The following is a 15,327-nucleotide window of genomic DNA, read 5'->3' as shown; positions in this document are numbered from 1 at the left end:
AGATTTCAGCTCCACTGTATACGTGACTTTTTAAGTAGAATGGGCCCTTTTTGTTTTTTTCTCTTTCTTTCCTTTAATAACTGTTTGCTTAAGTTAACATTCTTAAATATACTCCTGAATAATTCTATGTAGTGAACAATCTGTTATTTTCTGCTGACAGGCGATTGCCAGGGGCAGTAAATCACACAACATTCACACAAACCGGGGTTTGGGTAGGCGAGACATCCCAACCTCACGGATTTTGCGGGACCAAAGTCACATACGCCTTAGATGATACTTGGGGTCACTGGCCATGGCAAGTACTTTCGGCACAATGGTGGATTCTGCCCAGTCTTTGCCAAACTTCTCCACCAACTTGGTCAAGTTGTTGGTCGCGGCCTCGCGAATGGCGTACACTGCAAGACAGCATTCACAGGTCAAGAAATGATCTGATCGCCGTTACTACTTGATTTTCAAATATGTACCTTGCTGATAAAATACAAAGTTCCAAAATGAAATGCTCGTACCACCTTCTTCAAAGTGTCAACCTGTTCCATACCAAGTTACACACAGTGGAGGAAATTATGCACTTGGAAAGTAGCATTTTAATATACTTATTTATCATTGATTTTTTATTGAGATACAGTGTGGAACAGGCCCTTCTTGCCCTGCGAGCCACCCCCCGATTATCCCTAGCCTAATTACAGGACAATTTACAATGTCCAGTTAACCTATCAACCAGTAGGTCTCTGGGAGGAAGCAGGAGCACCCAGACGAAACCCACGCGGTCACGCGGGGAACTTATAAACTTCTCACAGGTGGCAGTGGGAATCAAACCCAATTGCAAAGTGTTGCGCTAACCAGACGCCACTGTGTCGCCCCATTAGATACTTAAAAAATACTTCGAATAGGTTACCATTATTTATTACTAATTATTGTAATTGAATAATTAGTCATTGTTCAAGCCCTAACTGCAATATTCAGATTCCAGGGTAAAAGGGACCTACACTAAAAGGAAAACAGTCCAAATCAAATTTGTTGTTAATTTTATTGGCCTTTAATCAAAATGCACTTTACTTTAAAGAAAAATCAGCCCTGCCATTTTTGGGAAATTACTTGCACAGGGAAAAAATCCTCATCTGCCATTCATTTATAAAAATGATAAGGATGTGAATATCACTTGCAAACAGTTGCAAGTATAAACTACATCTTGACTGACAACAGTACAGAAGCTCAGCTTGAAAGCTCCCATTTAAATGGCTGAGAGATAGTACGGTGGGTGACACACAGAGTACACCTGAGTGGCCCAAGTCTTAGGAGAGGCTTCTGGCATCAATTAAATACCACAACTCGCTTACACCAAGAGAACGAAGAGAACTATCATTTACAAAACACACAGGACCTGAGTGATGTTGCCTTGAGCAAAGCCGGCTTGAGTACAGCATAGCTTCGACCACCAGGCAAGAAGAAAACCAGGGAGGCACTGCAGATGGAACAGGCGGCTTCTGGAAACGTAGGCAGGATTAAGAACTTGTACACAGAGGGGGCAGAAAAAAAGGTGTGGATGAGCTGGCATGAGATCACGTTGGGAGATGCACAGCTGTATCTGTGACTTTCTGCCCATTCATTGGCCTGCTCTGTTGAGTGTCTCCAGAATTTTCAGTTACTATTTCAGATTTGCAGCTCCGCTGCTTTTGGAATAAGAGGCAAGGAACCGTAGTGGATCGTGTGTCTACCCCGGGTGCTCAGATTCCCCCCCCAACACCCCACAGAGTCTGGAGACGTCCCGCTTAGTAGTCTCATTGGTCATTGTAAACTGTCCTGTGATGAGGCAAGGGTTAAATCAGCTGGTTGCTGGGCGGTGTGTCTCGTTGGGCCTGTTCCATGCTATTCTGGAATAATTAAACGTATCGGTCAAAGTCAAGTCTGTTTCTTGTTGCCATGTGTACAAGAGTACGACAAGATTGCTTGCAGCAGTAATAACTGGGGGGGAGGGGGGCGCCGGTGTTTGAACTATGATGGTATTGGACATTGGGCAGGAACCTGGGAGTACAAACTGGGATGAATGCACTCAGAAACACACAATTGAAATGTGGAAGTCGTTTTGGGCTTCACTTGGATGGAGCTCTGCAGAGTTTTGTCCCACTGAGACAGGGAAAGAACAGAAGGATGAAGGAGCCATGCTTGACAAGAGATGCGCAACAGCTAGTCTAGAAGCATAGGATGCAAAGATCAGCCTGGGCTCCAGAAGGTTACAATGTGGCCAGGGAGGGAGTGAAGAATGGACTTCGGAGAACTAGGAGGGGCCACGAGAAGGACTTGGTGAGTTGGATTCAGGAAAACATACTTGAAAAACAGGAGGATGGCCAGAGTGAGAGTCTGGGCCGGCCAGAGCTAAAAGAGGCAAAATGTTTGGAGTGGAGGACTTTGGGGGAGATCCGCAATGAATACTTTTCTTTAGTAATCACCAGTGTGAGGGACCTTGATGCTTGCGAGGGCAGTGATATGCTACAACATGTTAACATTGAGAAAGAGGATGTTCTGGAATTTTGAAAAGCCCTAGGATAGATAAGTCCCCGGGTGCCAGATGTGATATACCCCAGGGTTACTACGGGAAGCAAGGGAAGAGATTGCTGCACCTTTAGTGACGATCTGGGCATCCTCACTGGCCAGTCCTCACCGGAGGAAGTACCAGATGATTGGAAGTTGGCAAATGTTATTTCCTTGTTCAGGAAAGAGAGTAGGGATGACCCTGGGAATTATGGACCAGTCAGTTTTACTTCACCGGTGGGCAAATTACAGGAGAAGATTCTTACAGACAGGATTTACAAGAAGCATAGTCTGGTTCGGGAGAGTCAGCATGGCTTTGTGAGGGGCATGTCGTGTCTTGAGCCTGACCCAATCCTTTGAGGATGTGACAAAGCACGATGAAGGATTTTTGGTTAGGCACCTGGTAGGGTCACTCAGCATCATGGAAGCACCAGGAAGATGACTTTGACAACTTTGAAGGACTTTCGTTCAACAGAAGTAATGATTCATCAAGGCTATACTCACCGTGATCCACCAGCCACGTCATGCACAAGGAGTTCAACTTCTCATCAAAAAACTCCACTCCCTAAACAGGTTTTGACAATAAAAAGAATGTTGATAAAATAACCCCTCGAATTTCTAGTAGAACATGCCAACTTGCCACATTTGCATTCTAGCCGTCTTCATCTTTCGCTCCTTACCAGTACAGTTTGCTAACTCCTTTGAGCCAATGGTGTGCCAAAGCTTCCAGATTTTTCATGAAGTATATTAAGCACTCTTCGAATGTTGTGGAAGCCCTGCCTTCCCTTACAAATCCATTTTGGTCAGGGTGGACCATTTTTGGCAACAGTGGCTCCAGCCTCCTAGCTAATACCTTACAGAGAATTTTGAGATCATTGTTCAGAAGTGAGATTGACCTATAAGATCCACAAAGGGATGGTGGTTTTCCAGGTTTTAACAGTAGTGTAATTGCTGCCATATTAAGAGAGGGGGCAAGGGATCCAGTGTCAAATAACTCCTGATACATATCAGGCAGAGGTGGTATTAGTTTAGTCTTAAAGATTTTATATATTTCAATCGGAATTTCCATTGGGCCCAGGAGTTTTCCCTCCCTTCATGTTAGTTATAGCTGCAGACAATTCGTTAGCCTCTGAGTTAAACTCCAGCGAGGTCAAGGACGTTTCATCCAGGGGCATAAATTCTAACAAGTCGAGAAATTCCTTTTGTATTTGTGGAGCTGAATCTGAATATTCTGAGCTGTACAGATTTTGGTAAAATCTCAAAAAGATATTGTTTATTTCCTCTGCGACAACCGTTGTCACCCCCTCATCTGATTGTATGGAGTTTATTGCCCTTTCTGTTTGGATCTGTTTGATGTGCAGGCCAAAGGCTCACTTATTATCATGTACAACTCTGAGATTTGTCTTCCCCAGATAGCCATGAAACAAAGAAAAAACATGAAAGTCATTGAATGGCATCCTGATCATCAGCCCCCCCCCAAAACCACCCCTCCCTCCACACAGAAAATGGAACAGCAACAACCCCAGCCCACCCCCCGCACAAAAACCAACAGAACATTTTACCCCCAAACACCCTCCCCTCGCACAACAAAATGAAAAGAAACAGGCAATATAAAAACAGAATATAAAATCCCTAAGTCTGACAAAGTCCGCAGTCCTTAAACAGGGGTCTAAACCTGATGGTCTAAACCAGGGGTTTCCACCCCTGCTTGGTTAATGGTCAATTAAAAAAAAGGTTGGGAGCCCCAAGTCTAAATTAAGACTACCCATGTCACTGGGCTACAAGTATAATTGCTACTATCGCACATTTGCTTCTGGTGCAAAAGGAAAGAAGATGTTCAAAGTTATTTCCGTCTTTAAACTAAAGTATCAATTTGATATAGGCAGTCATTTCCATTCTGCAAATCATCCATATGGAAGCATTGCTAATAGACTATAAAAACATTTTAGAATAAACCACCCACCAGCAGCCCTGCAAGCAGAGGCATGTACTCGATTATCGCAAGGCGCACTCTCCATTTGGCATCTTCTGCTAATTCTACAATGGCTGGCAGGAGAGACTGTGATAACTGGTGAATTCCTGGAAAAGAAACACATAAAATGATTAAATGAAAACCTAGACAGATATCTCAGTCAACACGCACAAAATGCTGGAGGAACTCAGCAGCCCAGGCAGCACCTACAGAAACGTCGACTGTACTGTTCCCCATAGAAGCTGCCTGGCCTGCTGAGTCCCTCCAGCATTTTGTGTGTCTTGTTCGGATTTCCAGCATCTGCAGATTTTCTCTTGTTTGTCATTAGATATCTCAGTCATGTTGCCATCCTGCTCCACGTTTTTATGATCCACCTGGTCAGTCACGGATCATTCTTAAATAATTTCTTCTACAGTTTGATATTCTAGTTTATATAAATCATGGAACAGAACCGGCCCTATAACCCACAATGTTATACTTAAATTCCTAATCAAGTGGGCAATCTAATCTACACGATGTCCATATTCTTCTGCTTTCCTCACATTCGTGTGCTTATCTAAACGTCATTAAAAGTCCCCGATATATCTGCCTCCACCATCACTCCAGGCAGCCAACACCATGTTAAAAAACCAGCAACACACACAAGATGCTGGAGGAACTCAGCAGGCCAGGCAGCACCTATGGAGAAAAGGACAGTCGACATTTCTGTCCAAAACCCTTCGGCAGAACTCAGCCCTTTGGGAGAGGGGGAGAGGGGGATGGGACGGGAGAGGGGGATGGGACGGGAGAGGGGGATGGGACGGGAGAGGGGGATGGGACGGGAGAGGGGGATGGGACGGGAGAGGGGGCAAGATGTGACTCATGCTTGGACACTGAGCTTTTCCAGTTACAAGCAGTTCACACTGATAAATGGTGCCTGAATCCTCGTTTCAGGCCCACCCAAAATACTGAGGGACTTTTTCCTGAAGTGAATGAGATGAGTTGCTACATTAATTTTAGATAGACTGTATAACTAGCCAAGAATTTGAGAAGGCATATTACCTTAACATACTGCAAGATGTGACTTATTGTGACAGTCTCCCTGCAATCTACTGGCAAGTTTTCACAGAAATCTGCAAGATAGAGTACTGCATGTTAAGAGAGTTATTCTCAAACAAAACAATGGCCCATGTATTCTGTGCCGATCCATTTAAATTGCCTACTCCCATCAACCTGCATCTGGACCATAGCCCTCAATACCACTACCATCTGCGTACCCATCCAAACTTCTCTTAAACGTTGAAATCGAGCTTGCACGCACCACTTGCGCTGGCAGCTCGTTCCACACTCTCACCACAATGATAAATCAATAAAGTTTAACAGATTAAGCAATTGCTGAAAAGCATCTGCCTTAACATTTGTATCTTCTCAGAAGATAGTGGCAAGAGAAAACATACGTTCTGAAGCACAATTTAAGTCGCACAAGAAAAGCAAGGCCAGCACATACAGTGTAAACATCAAGAGTCAGACAGCACAGGTTCAATTCTGGCACATCTGTACGGTCTCCCTGTGACGGTATGGGTTTCCTTCGAGTGCACATTTCATAAGTTAACTGGTCATTAACTGGTAAATCGTCCCGTGATTAGGTCAGGATTGAATTGGGGGATAGCTGGGCAGTGTGGCTCAGTGTACCTATTCTGCACTGTAATCTTACTAAATAGATATTCAGAGGTATCAAATTGGCCCACTCCTCCTCTATGGTGTCGGCCAAGTTGTTCTGGTGCAAATTAACTCAATGAGTTGGCATTAATGTACCAGCTACTGAAGATGACTGGCAAAGAACTTTGGCAAGCACATCACAATTCACTTGAAACATCTGATTTATGGAAACTGGGCAGGCCAAGACGACTAATGTTGCGATACTTATCCCGGCCAGCTCCCCTTTGCATGAAGACAGAATCCATGACTAAACTACCACAATCTGAAAGGCTAAATATAACTCATGCATTCCTTTTCAAAACGCATGATTGGAGCCAGATTTTGTGGATGAAGTGGGTCCATCTGGGAAGCAAACTCACAATATTTCTACCTTTGTCTACTAGCTTGCTTACTTGAAAGTAGGGAATCCACATTACACTACCAAGGACGGTTCATGAAGCAATCCCTTTCGCATCTTCGTTTTACTTCAGAGGCTGTCCTCTCCAATCTGGTGACTCGATTTTGGGCTGATCGGGCACTTTGCTGTTTCCAAGTGCTTCATAAGCCCACGGTTGCCTCCACCTCTCGCCGATTAAAGCGCTGAAGAAGATTGAAATCAAGTCAGGCGCGCAGGGCCAGCGAGTATGCAGTGCCGTCTATCTGCCTCTCGCTGGCTGTGCTGGAGAAGGCGCCAGCTTGTGGCAGCCTCTCACTGGCTGTTCCCAAAGGAAGGGCCTCACACTCAAGTGAATCTCCCTCTCTCCCCCGATGCTGTCGGCCGATGGTACCTGAGCATGCTTTAATCGAAGTAGATTTCGACTCATTCAGGTTTATGATGTGCTCTAGTTTCTAGTTCCAGTTTATCTCTCTATGTGATGATGTGCTTCTGCAGACACAATCGGTGGACAGTGGTGTGGCTGTGTGGCCCAACATCCACCCCAGTTTCTTTGATGAAAGATCCGATCAAGTGACACGTACACGAGAAAAGATGCAGCTTATTAGGCAGTCAATGATTCCTTAAGGTTGTCATGGCCAGGGGCAGTAATGGGGACAAGCACCCACCACAGACTAAATGCTCCTCATGGCATGCACCTCAAACAGCCTCTCACACCAAGTCCAGCTCCTGGCCTTTGCATGTGGCTTACTGACAGCAGAAGGCAGGTCACTGACACTTCAAAACTGGTCACTTCGGTCAGATGGGGCTCATGGTTAGCAGCTCATCTAGGAAAAGGAAGACTCTGATCTCAAACCTCCAATGCCTTGCGGCTATACCCACTCACAGGAGTAAACCCAGAGGGAAAAATCCAGAGCCGGATTCTCCGAGGCAGTCCTACGTTGAGTTCAACGCTGTCAACCCCTGCGACGCCACTGGTACCAAACTGTATCGGTCTCTGCCGATTCTTTGGATTCATCAGATGCGTGGAGAGGGGGAGCCTGCTACATGGGCAACAGCTTACTCTCCATATCATACTGCCCTGGCTTACGTATCACGTAGACAGCTGCACGTAACATCCATGGTGGACCCTGACCAACGGAGGGCCTCGGGTTAGGCAGTCAGTGGTACAAACGTAAAGAACACCACTCACTCTTTTTCACAATCTCACAACCTTTCAAGACTCTGCACAAGCAATGAAGTGCACTTTGTAAGGAGCAGCCACCATCGAAACATGAAGTCAAGTGGCACACAATTCCTTTCCATTTGCTGTCATCCAGTTCTGGGATCAGATCAGGATGCCAAAGGGGAGGCATGCTGGCATGCTGTTCTCACTTGGAGAAGTGTCACCTGGATATGTGGTACCACATTAAATAGAGTCATAGAAAAGCACAGCGCAGAAAAGGCCCTTTGGCCCCTCTCGTCCATTCTGAACAATTCAAACTGTCTACTCCCATCTGCCTGCACCAGGACCACAACCACCCCCCCGCCCCATATCTGTACTATCCATGTACCTATCCAAACTTCTCTTAAATATTGAAATCAAAACTGCATGGACCACTTGTGCTGGCAGCTCGTTCCATTCTCATGACCCTCTGTGTGAAGAAGTTTCCCCTCATGTTCCCCTTAAATTTGTCACCTTTCACTCTTAACCCATGACCTCTGGTTGTAGTCCAACCCAACCACAGTGGAAAAAACCTGCTTGCATTTATCCCATCCATACCCCCCCATAATATTGTACCTCCATCAAATCTCTTCTCATCTTCTGCATTCTGAAGAATACAGTCCTAACCTATTCAATCTTTCCTTCTTAGTCAGGTCCTCCAGACCAGGCAACATCCTTATAAATTTTCTCTGCATTCTTTCAACCTTGTTTACATCTTTCACAGGAGTTCAAAGTTCAGGGGTGTCCAGGGAAGGGGTCGCACCTCTGGTGAAGGGGCTTGTCGTGTCCATTCCGGGGCAGCTCACTCACCTTCGCTCCCCACCGGACACTCATCTCTCCCCTGTGGCTGCAAGCAGCCATTTGCACGTGACAGCAGTCTCATACTCCGGTGAGATTGGGACAAGCCAGTCCTAGCACGCAAAGTCAGCCTCAGCGGACTGGGCGGGTGCGATCTACAGTAAAGCCCAACGGCCAGGAAGGTGGCTCTGCATCACTCCGTGGAGAACGAGGGGCATGAAAAGACACAGAAAACGTCCTGGTCATCCACTGCAAACAAGAAGACCCCAGTTTCTTCTGGCGCTTGTTCATACCACTGGACCCGGACTTCTGAGGCCAAGAGAGTGGAACTGCCACAGTGCAAAGGCTTTTCCATTTTAAAAACTCTCCCGCACAGGTTTCCTGTCATCGTCGGACAAAATGTGCAACCACCATGTGTACTATACACAACCTTGACATTTGTGTCCTTACAGGCAGCCACAAAGCAAAGGAACCCAACAGAACCCATTAAAAACAGAAAACCATCAATCACACAATGCGCAGGAAAAAAAGACAAATTGAGCAGACAAGAAACGGAAGCAAATAATGTTCAGGACTGCACTGCAAAATGCCAGGTTGTACAGCTGGATCAAAGGCTCATCTCCACTAGGAAACTTACAGGCACAGATTGCAGTGTCATTGCCCAGAACAAGAGTCTATTAATGAAGTAATTGATAGTTGTTTTTGCTGCCAGAAAGTTGTCACTGTGCTTCAGCAACAACATCTTAAACCGGATGGAAAAGACAAGAATGAGAGTTCCCAACCAACCTTTAACTTTGTTGGCCCCAGCTGCTCGCACTTCAACCTCACAATCTTTCAACAGGTTTTGGAAAGCAGGAACCAGATCATTTTCCGCAATTTCAGGACCCACGGTTTTCTGAAGCTTTAAAGGCAAGAGAAACCAAATGAGTAACAAAGATAGAGCGGGTTTCAATAGCAGCAATCTGTGCATTAACACGTGAACAGAGGAATCACAAAGACAACACCATCTTTCTTTTCCACGCTCGTCTTGCTGCTGCCATCAGGTAGAAGGTGCAGGAGCCTCAGGACCCTCACCACCAGGTTCAGGAACAGTTACTACCCCTCAACCATCAGGTAGAAGGTACAGAAGCCTCAGGACCCACACCACCAGGTACAAGAACAGTTACTACCCCTCAACCATCAGGTAGAAGGTGCAGTAGCCTCAGGACTCTCACAACCGGGTTCAAGAACAGTTACTACCCCTCAACCATCAGGTAGAAGGTAGAAAAGCTTCAGGACTCTCACCACCGGGTTCAAGTACAGTTATTACCCCTCAACCATCAGGCCCTTGAACTACAGGGGATAAGTAGACTTAATCGATTGAGATGTTCCCACAAGCAATGATCTTACTTTAATTACTCTTTATCTTGTTATTTCATACTCTTGTTATTTATTGCTATTTATTTATATTTGCATTTGTACTTTATCTTTTATTGATCCTGTTTACAGTTACTATTCTATAGAAATTGCCGAGTCTGCCCACAGGAAAATGAATCTCAGGGTTGTATGTGGTGACATGTATGTACTCTGAAAATATGAACTTCAAAATTGAAAATCTGAACTGTACCTTAGCTACAGACTTCATTGCAAGATTAGTTTATATGTGATCTTGAGCATAGAAAGTGCATTTTGTGATGGTCTGTCATTAGCAATGATAGCAGAACTTTATAAATACAATAAACTCCGTACCGTTCTAATGCAATTGTTTTCCAATAATGGGTTGGTGCCAATTTCACAAGTGCTCTGGCAACCTTTATCTTGTTCTGGCATATTTCCCCTTCCTTTCCAGTCCTGCTGAAGGGTCTTGGCCCAAAACGTCGACTGTTTATTCACTTCCATAGCTGCAGCCTGACCTGCTGGGTTCCTCCAGCATTTTTGTGTGTGTTACCTTATATGGAGCTTATTTTTGAACACGGGTTAGTTATCGTATAAAGACAGACAATATAACGTCTTTGCCTGTTCCAAGGGTAATAATCCTAAGCTGACAAAATGGCTGTGTTTTCTGTGTGCTTTTGAACACTGGTCCATCTGTAATTTGCTTTAATTTTCGATCAGGTTTACCGTTTTGAATTATTCAATTTTATCATGGGTGGCGGAGTGGAAATACATCTTTACCAAGAGAGGTGTAAGGCGTTCCTTCCCTCCACTAGCCTGCAGGTCACCCTTGGGCAAGGTGTAGCACCTGCTTAGCCAACCCCACCCCCCCAATCAGGGTCACGTGAAGCCATGGGGTAAGAGGAAAGAAACCCAGAGAAATGTTGCCATTGTGTTCAGATGTTTATCAATGAGTGGATACCTCATGCTCTGGTAAAGAAATAAATGAGTGGGGAGAAAAAGGGAATGGTTAGATAAATGGTGTCCATTTAGAAGCAGCAATCTTTAGTGTTACCCAGGTAAAACAGCTGTAATGATCTATCCTTGATAGTATATCCACAGATAAACCAGCTGCTTCAGTACAGATTTTACACTCATACAGAACAGAAAGATTTAATCTCAATGCTTTGGGGTGGGACCGGAATTTCCTGGCCTTAAGAGACAGAATTTTAAATTTTTAAAGAAAGGCAAAGTTGAGAAAATATTGTCGTTGATGGCTCTGAATCCGAAAGTATGGTACACAGACAACAACGTGAGCAATTGTAATCAGCTAATTTCTCAGGTCAAAAAAAACAACTAAATAATGTTATTTAATCATTAAATAATGCTTCTTAATTGTTAAATAATGTTAACCTGATCGTTAATGTTTGCAATTAACCTGTGTAGGCAATGTGCCTTTATTTTGAGGATTTGTATTACATTGTGGTGAGAAAAGCACGGAGATTTCAGTTGATCCGAGTGTTTTCCCAGGCTGGGAAAGCCTAAGACTAAAGGGCATAGATTTAATTGGAGACACAGAACGCAACAAGCTGTTCCGGCCCTTCAAACGGCACCGCCAGTAACCCACCAACTTGTGCAACAATCTACAATGACCCTTTAACCTACTAACCGGAATGCTTTTGGACTGTGCGAGGAAACCGGAGCACCAGGAGGAAGCCTGAGGCAACAAGTTTTATACTGAGAACAAAGACCATCTGGTTCAAAAAACATAAACACACAGGAGATTCTGCAGATGCTGGAAACCCAGCACAAAATACTGGAGGAACTCAGCGGGCCAGGCAGCATCTATGGAAATGAAATAAACAGTCGATCTTTCGGGCCAAGACTGCTCTTCAGGGCTATAAATCTGCCGATGACACAACTATTGTTGGCAGAATTTCAGATGGTGACAAGGAGCCGAAGAGGAGTGAGATAGATCAGCTGGTTGAGTGGTGTGGCAACAATCTGGCACTTTGTCAGTAAGACCAAGGAACTGATTGTGGACCAGAGGAAGGTGAAGTTGAATCACAACCTCCCTACCCCATACCCGGTCTGTGTGAAGTCAGCAGTGGGAAGGAACCAGCAAAGTCCAGTCCATCAAAATTTTAATTTAATTAATTAATTCATGTACTACATCACAAAATTTACCACAATGACAGTAAAACCAAGGAACTGATTGTGGACGTCAGGAAGGGGAAGTCAAGGGAACACACGTCAGTCCTAATCAAGGGGACTGTGGAAAGGGTGAGTAATTTCAAGTTCCTGAGTGTCAAAGTCTCTGAGGATCGTCCTGGCTTTTCAACCTTTCGGCTCATTTTTAAACAGAACTGAAGTTCCCCTTAACTTCCTCCAGTCAAAAGTGAAAAATATCAGTGTCATCAACCTGTGCACGTGCTGAATCCCCAGATCCCTGGCACTATGCCAACAAGTTTGTTCTAAACCCCTGTCACAGGATTATCCTTCAGATACACTGAAAAAGATCTGAGCTCAATTCAGACCAACTTTGTTCTATTTCAGATCCATGTTTAAAAACAGGCTAATTAAATGAATCTGGAAAGAAACCTCAGCACCTTTTGGCATGTCAGTCAATTATATTAAAAATACACAGGTGCTTGATTTAATGATTTTTTAAAACTATATTAGAGGAACTAATCGTGTTTTCATGACTTTTGACAGAATCAGAAGGGATTCCAACTGGAACAGAAAACTTAAAGACTAGTTTTAAAACATAAATGCACCATACCATCATACCAAAGAGATGCACTTTGTGCTTTAGCAATAACACGTACTTCAGAAAATTTGTCTGCCACCACATAGCGAACACGCCAGGATTTATCGTCCATTGCCTGCCGGAGGGTCAGCATCACCAACGCTTCCAGGTCTTCCTGGGGCAGCAGCTGGGCTATGCTCACACAAGCCTCAACTGCCAACAGCCTCACCGAATCCTGTGAAAAAGATGTTCAAACCGGGATTGAGCTGGTTCTTCATTAAAAAACAAAATTAATTTACTGAAGTTAACATTAGGAAGAACTAATCTCATCAAAAAAATCATAAAAATAAATACTGACAATATAACAATTGTTTCCCAGATGATATCCGTTCAGATCACCTAGAACGTAGCAACAGGTTTCATTACTTTGCAATGTGTGCTGGAATCTTCCCAGGATACAAGTACTGGAGTGTATCAACATGCAACCTTTGATGGAAGCATTCCTTGGATTAGTATATTAGCAAATGTCATGACAGAGCAAAAATTTATTGATGAATCAATTTTCTTTCTCCTGCTCTTGAAGCACCACTCTCTGCTCAGTGAATCTCCAAGCTAATCACCCAAGTGGTCACTTTTCACCGTAGGATATAGGAGCTGAATTAGGCCATTTGGCCCATCGAGTCTGCTCTGTCATTTCATCATGGTTGATCCATTTCACCTTCAGCCCAATCTCCTGCCTTCTCCCCATATCCCTTCATCGAAACATGGAAATCTACAGCACTTTACAGGCCATCCGGCCCCAAAGTTGTGCAGACCAAGTAACCTACTCAAGAAACTGCCTAGAATTTCCCTACCGCATAGCCCTCTATTTTTCTAAGCTCCATGTACCTATCTAAGAGTCTCTTAAAAAACCCTACTGTATCCACCTCTACCACCTTTGTTGTCAGTGCATTCCACACACCCACCACTCTCTAGGTGAGAAACTTACCTCTGATGTCTCCCTTATACCTACTTTCAAGCACCTTAAAACTATGCCCCCTCATGTTAGCCATTTCAGCCCTGGGAAAAAGCCTCCGGCTATCCACACGATTAATACCTCTCATCATCTTATATGCTTCAACCAGGTCACTTCTCATGCCCTGACTAATCAAGAATCTATCAACCTCTCTGCCCTGAATATACCCAATGACTTTGCCTCTGTGACAATGAATTCCACAGATTCTCTGGATAAGGAAATCCTTCCTCATCTCCATTCTAATTGGATAAACCTCTGCTCTGAGATTGCTTCCTCTGGTCTTAGGCTGTCCCACCATAGAAAACATCCTCCCCATATCCACTCTAGAGGCCTTTTAGTATTTGACAGGTTGCATTGAGATCCCTCCCCCTCATTCTTCTGAATTCAAATGAGTACAGGCACAGAGCCATCGAACGCTCCTCGTACGACAAGCCTTTCAATCCTGGAATCAGTTTCGTGACCCTCCTTTGTACCCACTCCTGTCTTGGCAAACCCTTTGTTAGATAAGGGGCCCAAAACTACCTTCAATATTCCAAGTGAAGCCTTATAAAATGTGAACATTACACCCTTGTTTTGATGCGCTAGCCATCATTGGTGGGGTCTGAACCTGAAGCAAGTGTGAACATCTCCTTGGCTACAGATGTGAAGGTTTATTTCCAGGAGTCACTGGACAGTAACCAGAAGAGAAGCTTACTCAACACCAAGGAGCACACGTCCAACCGTTAACCAGAAGCTAGGTGAGGGTCAAAGTGTCCATCCCAGCTCCCCTTCAGCGTACTATTTCTGTACGACTCTGGCTCTTTAGTACACGAGTATACTGCGGACTGCGTCAAGCCTTTTGCCCGGGATACTTTAGGTTGGAGGAATATGAAAGGACACACACTGATTAAACAGTTCGCTCTTCAGGCAAAAGCCTCAAGATAACCACCTTCTTGGAGGAGCATCTCCAGCTGGAGTACTGGAATGGTGTAATCATGTCGATAGATTGACAGGCACCGCTTCCATCTGCTGTGGACAAAGGAACTTTATAAAGCAGGGGCTCCCAACCTGGGGCCCCTCGGTTGATGGCAGGGGGTCGATGGCGTAAAAGAGGGTTGTGAACCCCGGTTACAAAGGTGAACAGATGGTGCAGACTACGACAACAGAAACTTTGCAAGCAGGAAGTGGCATTAACAAGGCGTAGCATATTGAGTACGTAGACATATTAACCAGACGCAACTCAGTTCTTTGCCACGGACACACCATCCGTACTAATCTTTCCCACTTCCAGCTCATCCATACAGTAAAATGCAAACGGTAATGTTGGGGGGGAGGTGTGAAATCATGCAATTGCTCCAGTGAGCGGAATGACAGACAGCCTGTGACCGGAATGAGCCAAGTGCTCTCCGTTATTTCACACACTGCCATGACGTGTGGGATACAGAGGCTCCTCAGTACAAGCAATTGATACACATGTGACATAAAGCCAAGGTGACAGCAGCAGCTTCAGGAAGATAAATCATGACAAGCCATGGGGAATAAGATCACCTTTCTTCACTATAATCCACGCTTCCTTCATCCACGTCACCTGCATTCCCACCCCACAAGCCTTTCCAGCGCATCAGTGTCTGTAGCCCCCACCACCCACAATAGACTC

At 44.7% G+C, this 15,327-nt stretch overlaps 1 protein-coding gene across 1 annotated transcript in view; it reads right to left on the bottom strand.

Annotated features, from left to right (window-relative positions):
• Positions 1-15,327, bottom strand: part of LOC140203595 (serine/threonine-protein phosphatase 2A 65 kDa regulatory subunit A beta isoform-like) — an 83,112-nt gene that overhangs the window by 42,840 nt on the left and 24,945 nt on the right. Inside the window, exons 6-9 of the mRNA XM_072269643.1 lie at positions 12,710-12,911; positions 4,493-4,608; positions 3,034-3,094; positions 264-395 (exon numbers count right to left, since the gene is read on the bottom strand). Coding sequence (XP_072125744.1) covers positions 264-395; positions 3,034-3,094; positions 4,493-4,608; positions 12,710-12,911 — 511 coding nt within the window. The remainder of the gene's footprint in view (positions 1-263; positions 396-3,033; positions 3,095-4,492; positions 4,609-12,709; positions 12,912-15,327) is intronic.

Source organism: Mobula birostris, chromosome 10 (assembly GCF_030028105.1).
Source record: "Mobula birostris isolate sMobBir1 chromosome 10, sMobBir1.hap1, whole genome shotgun sequence".
Classification (NCBI taxonomy): domain Eukaryota; kingdom Metazoa; phylum Chordata; class Chondrichthyes; order Myliobatiformes; family Myliobatidae; genus Mobula; species Mobula birostris.
This window is presented reverse-complemented; position numbering and strand designations above follow the sequence as displayed.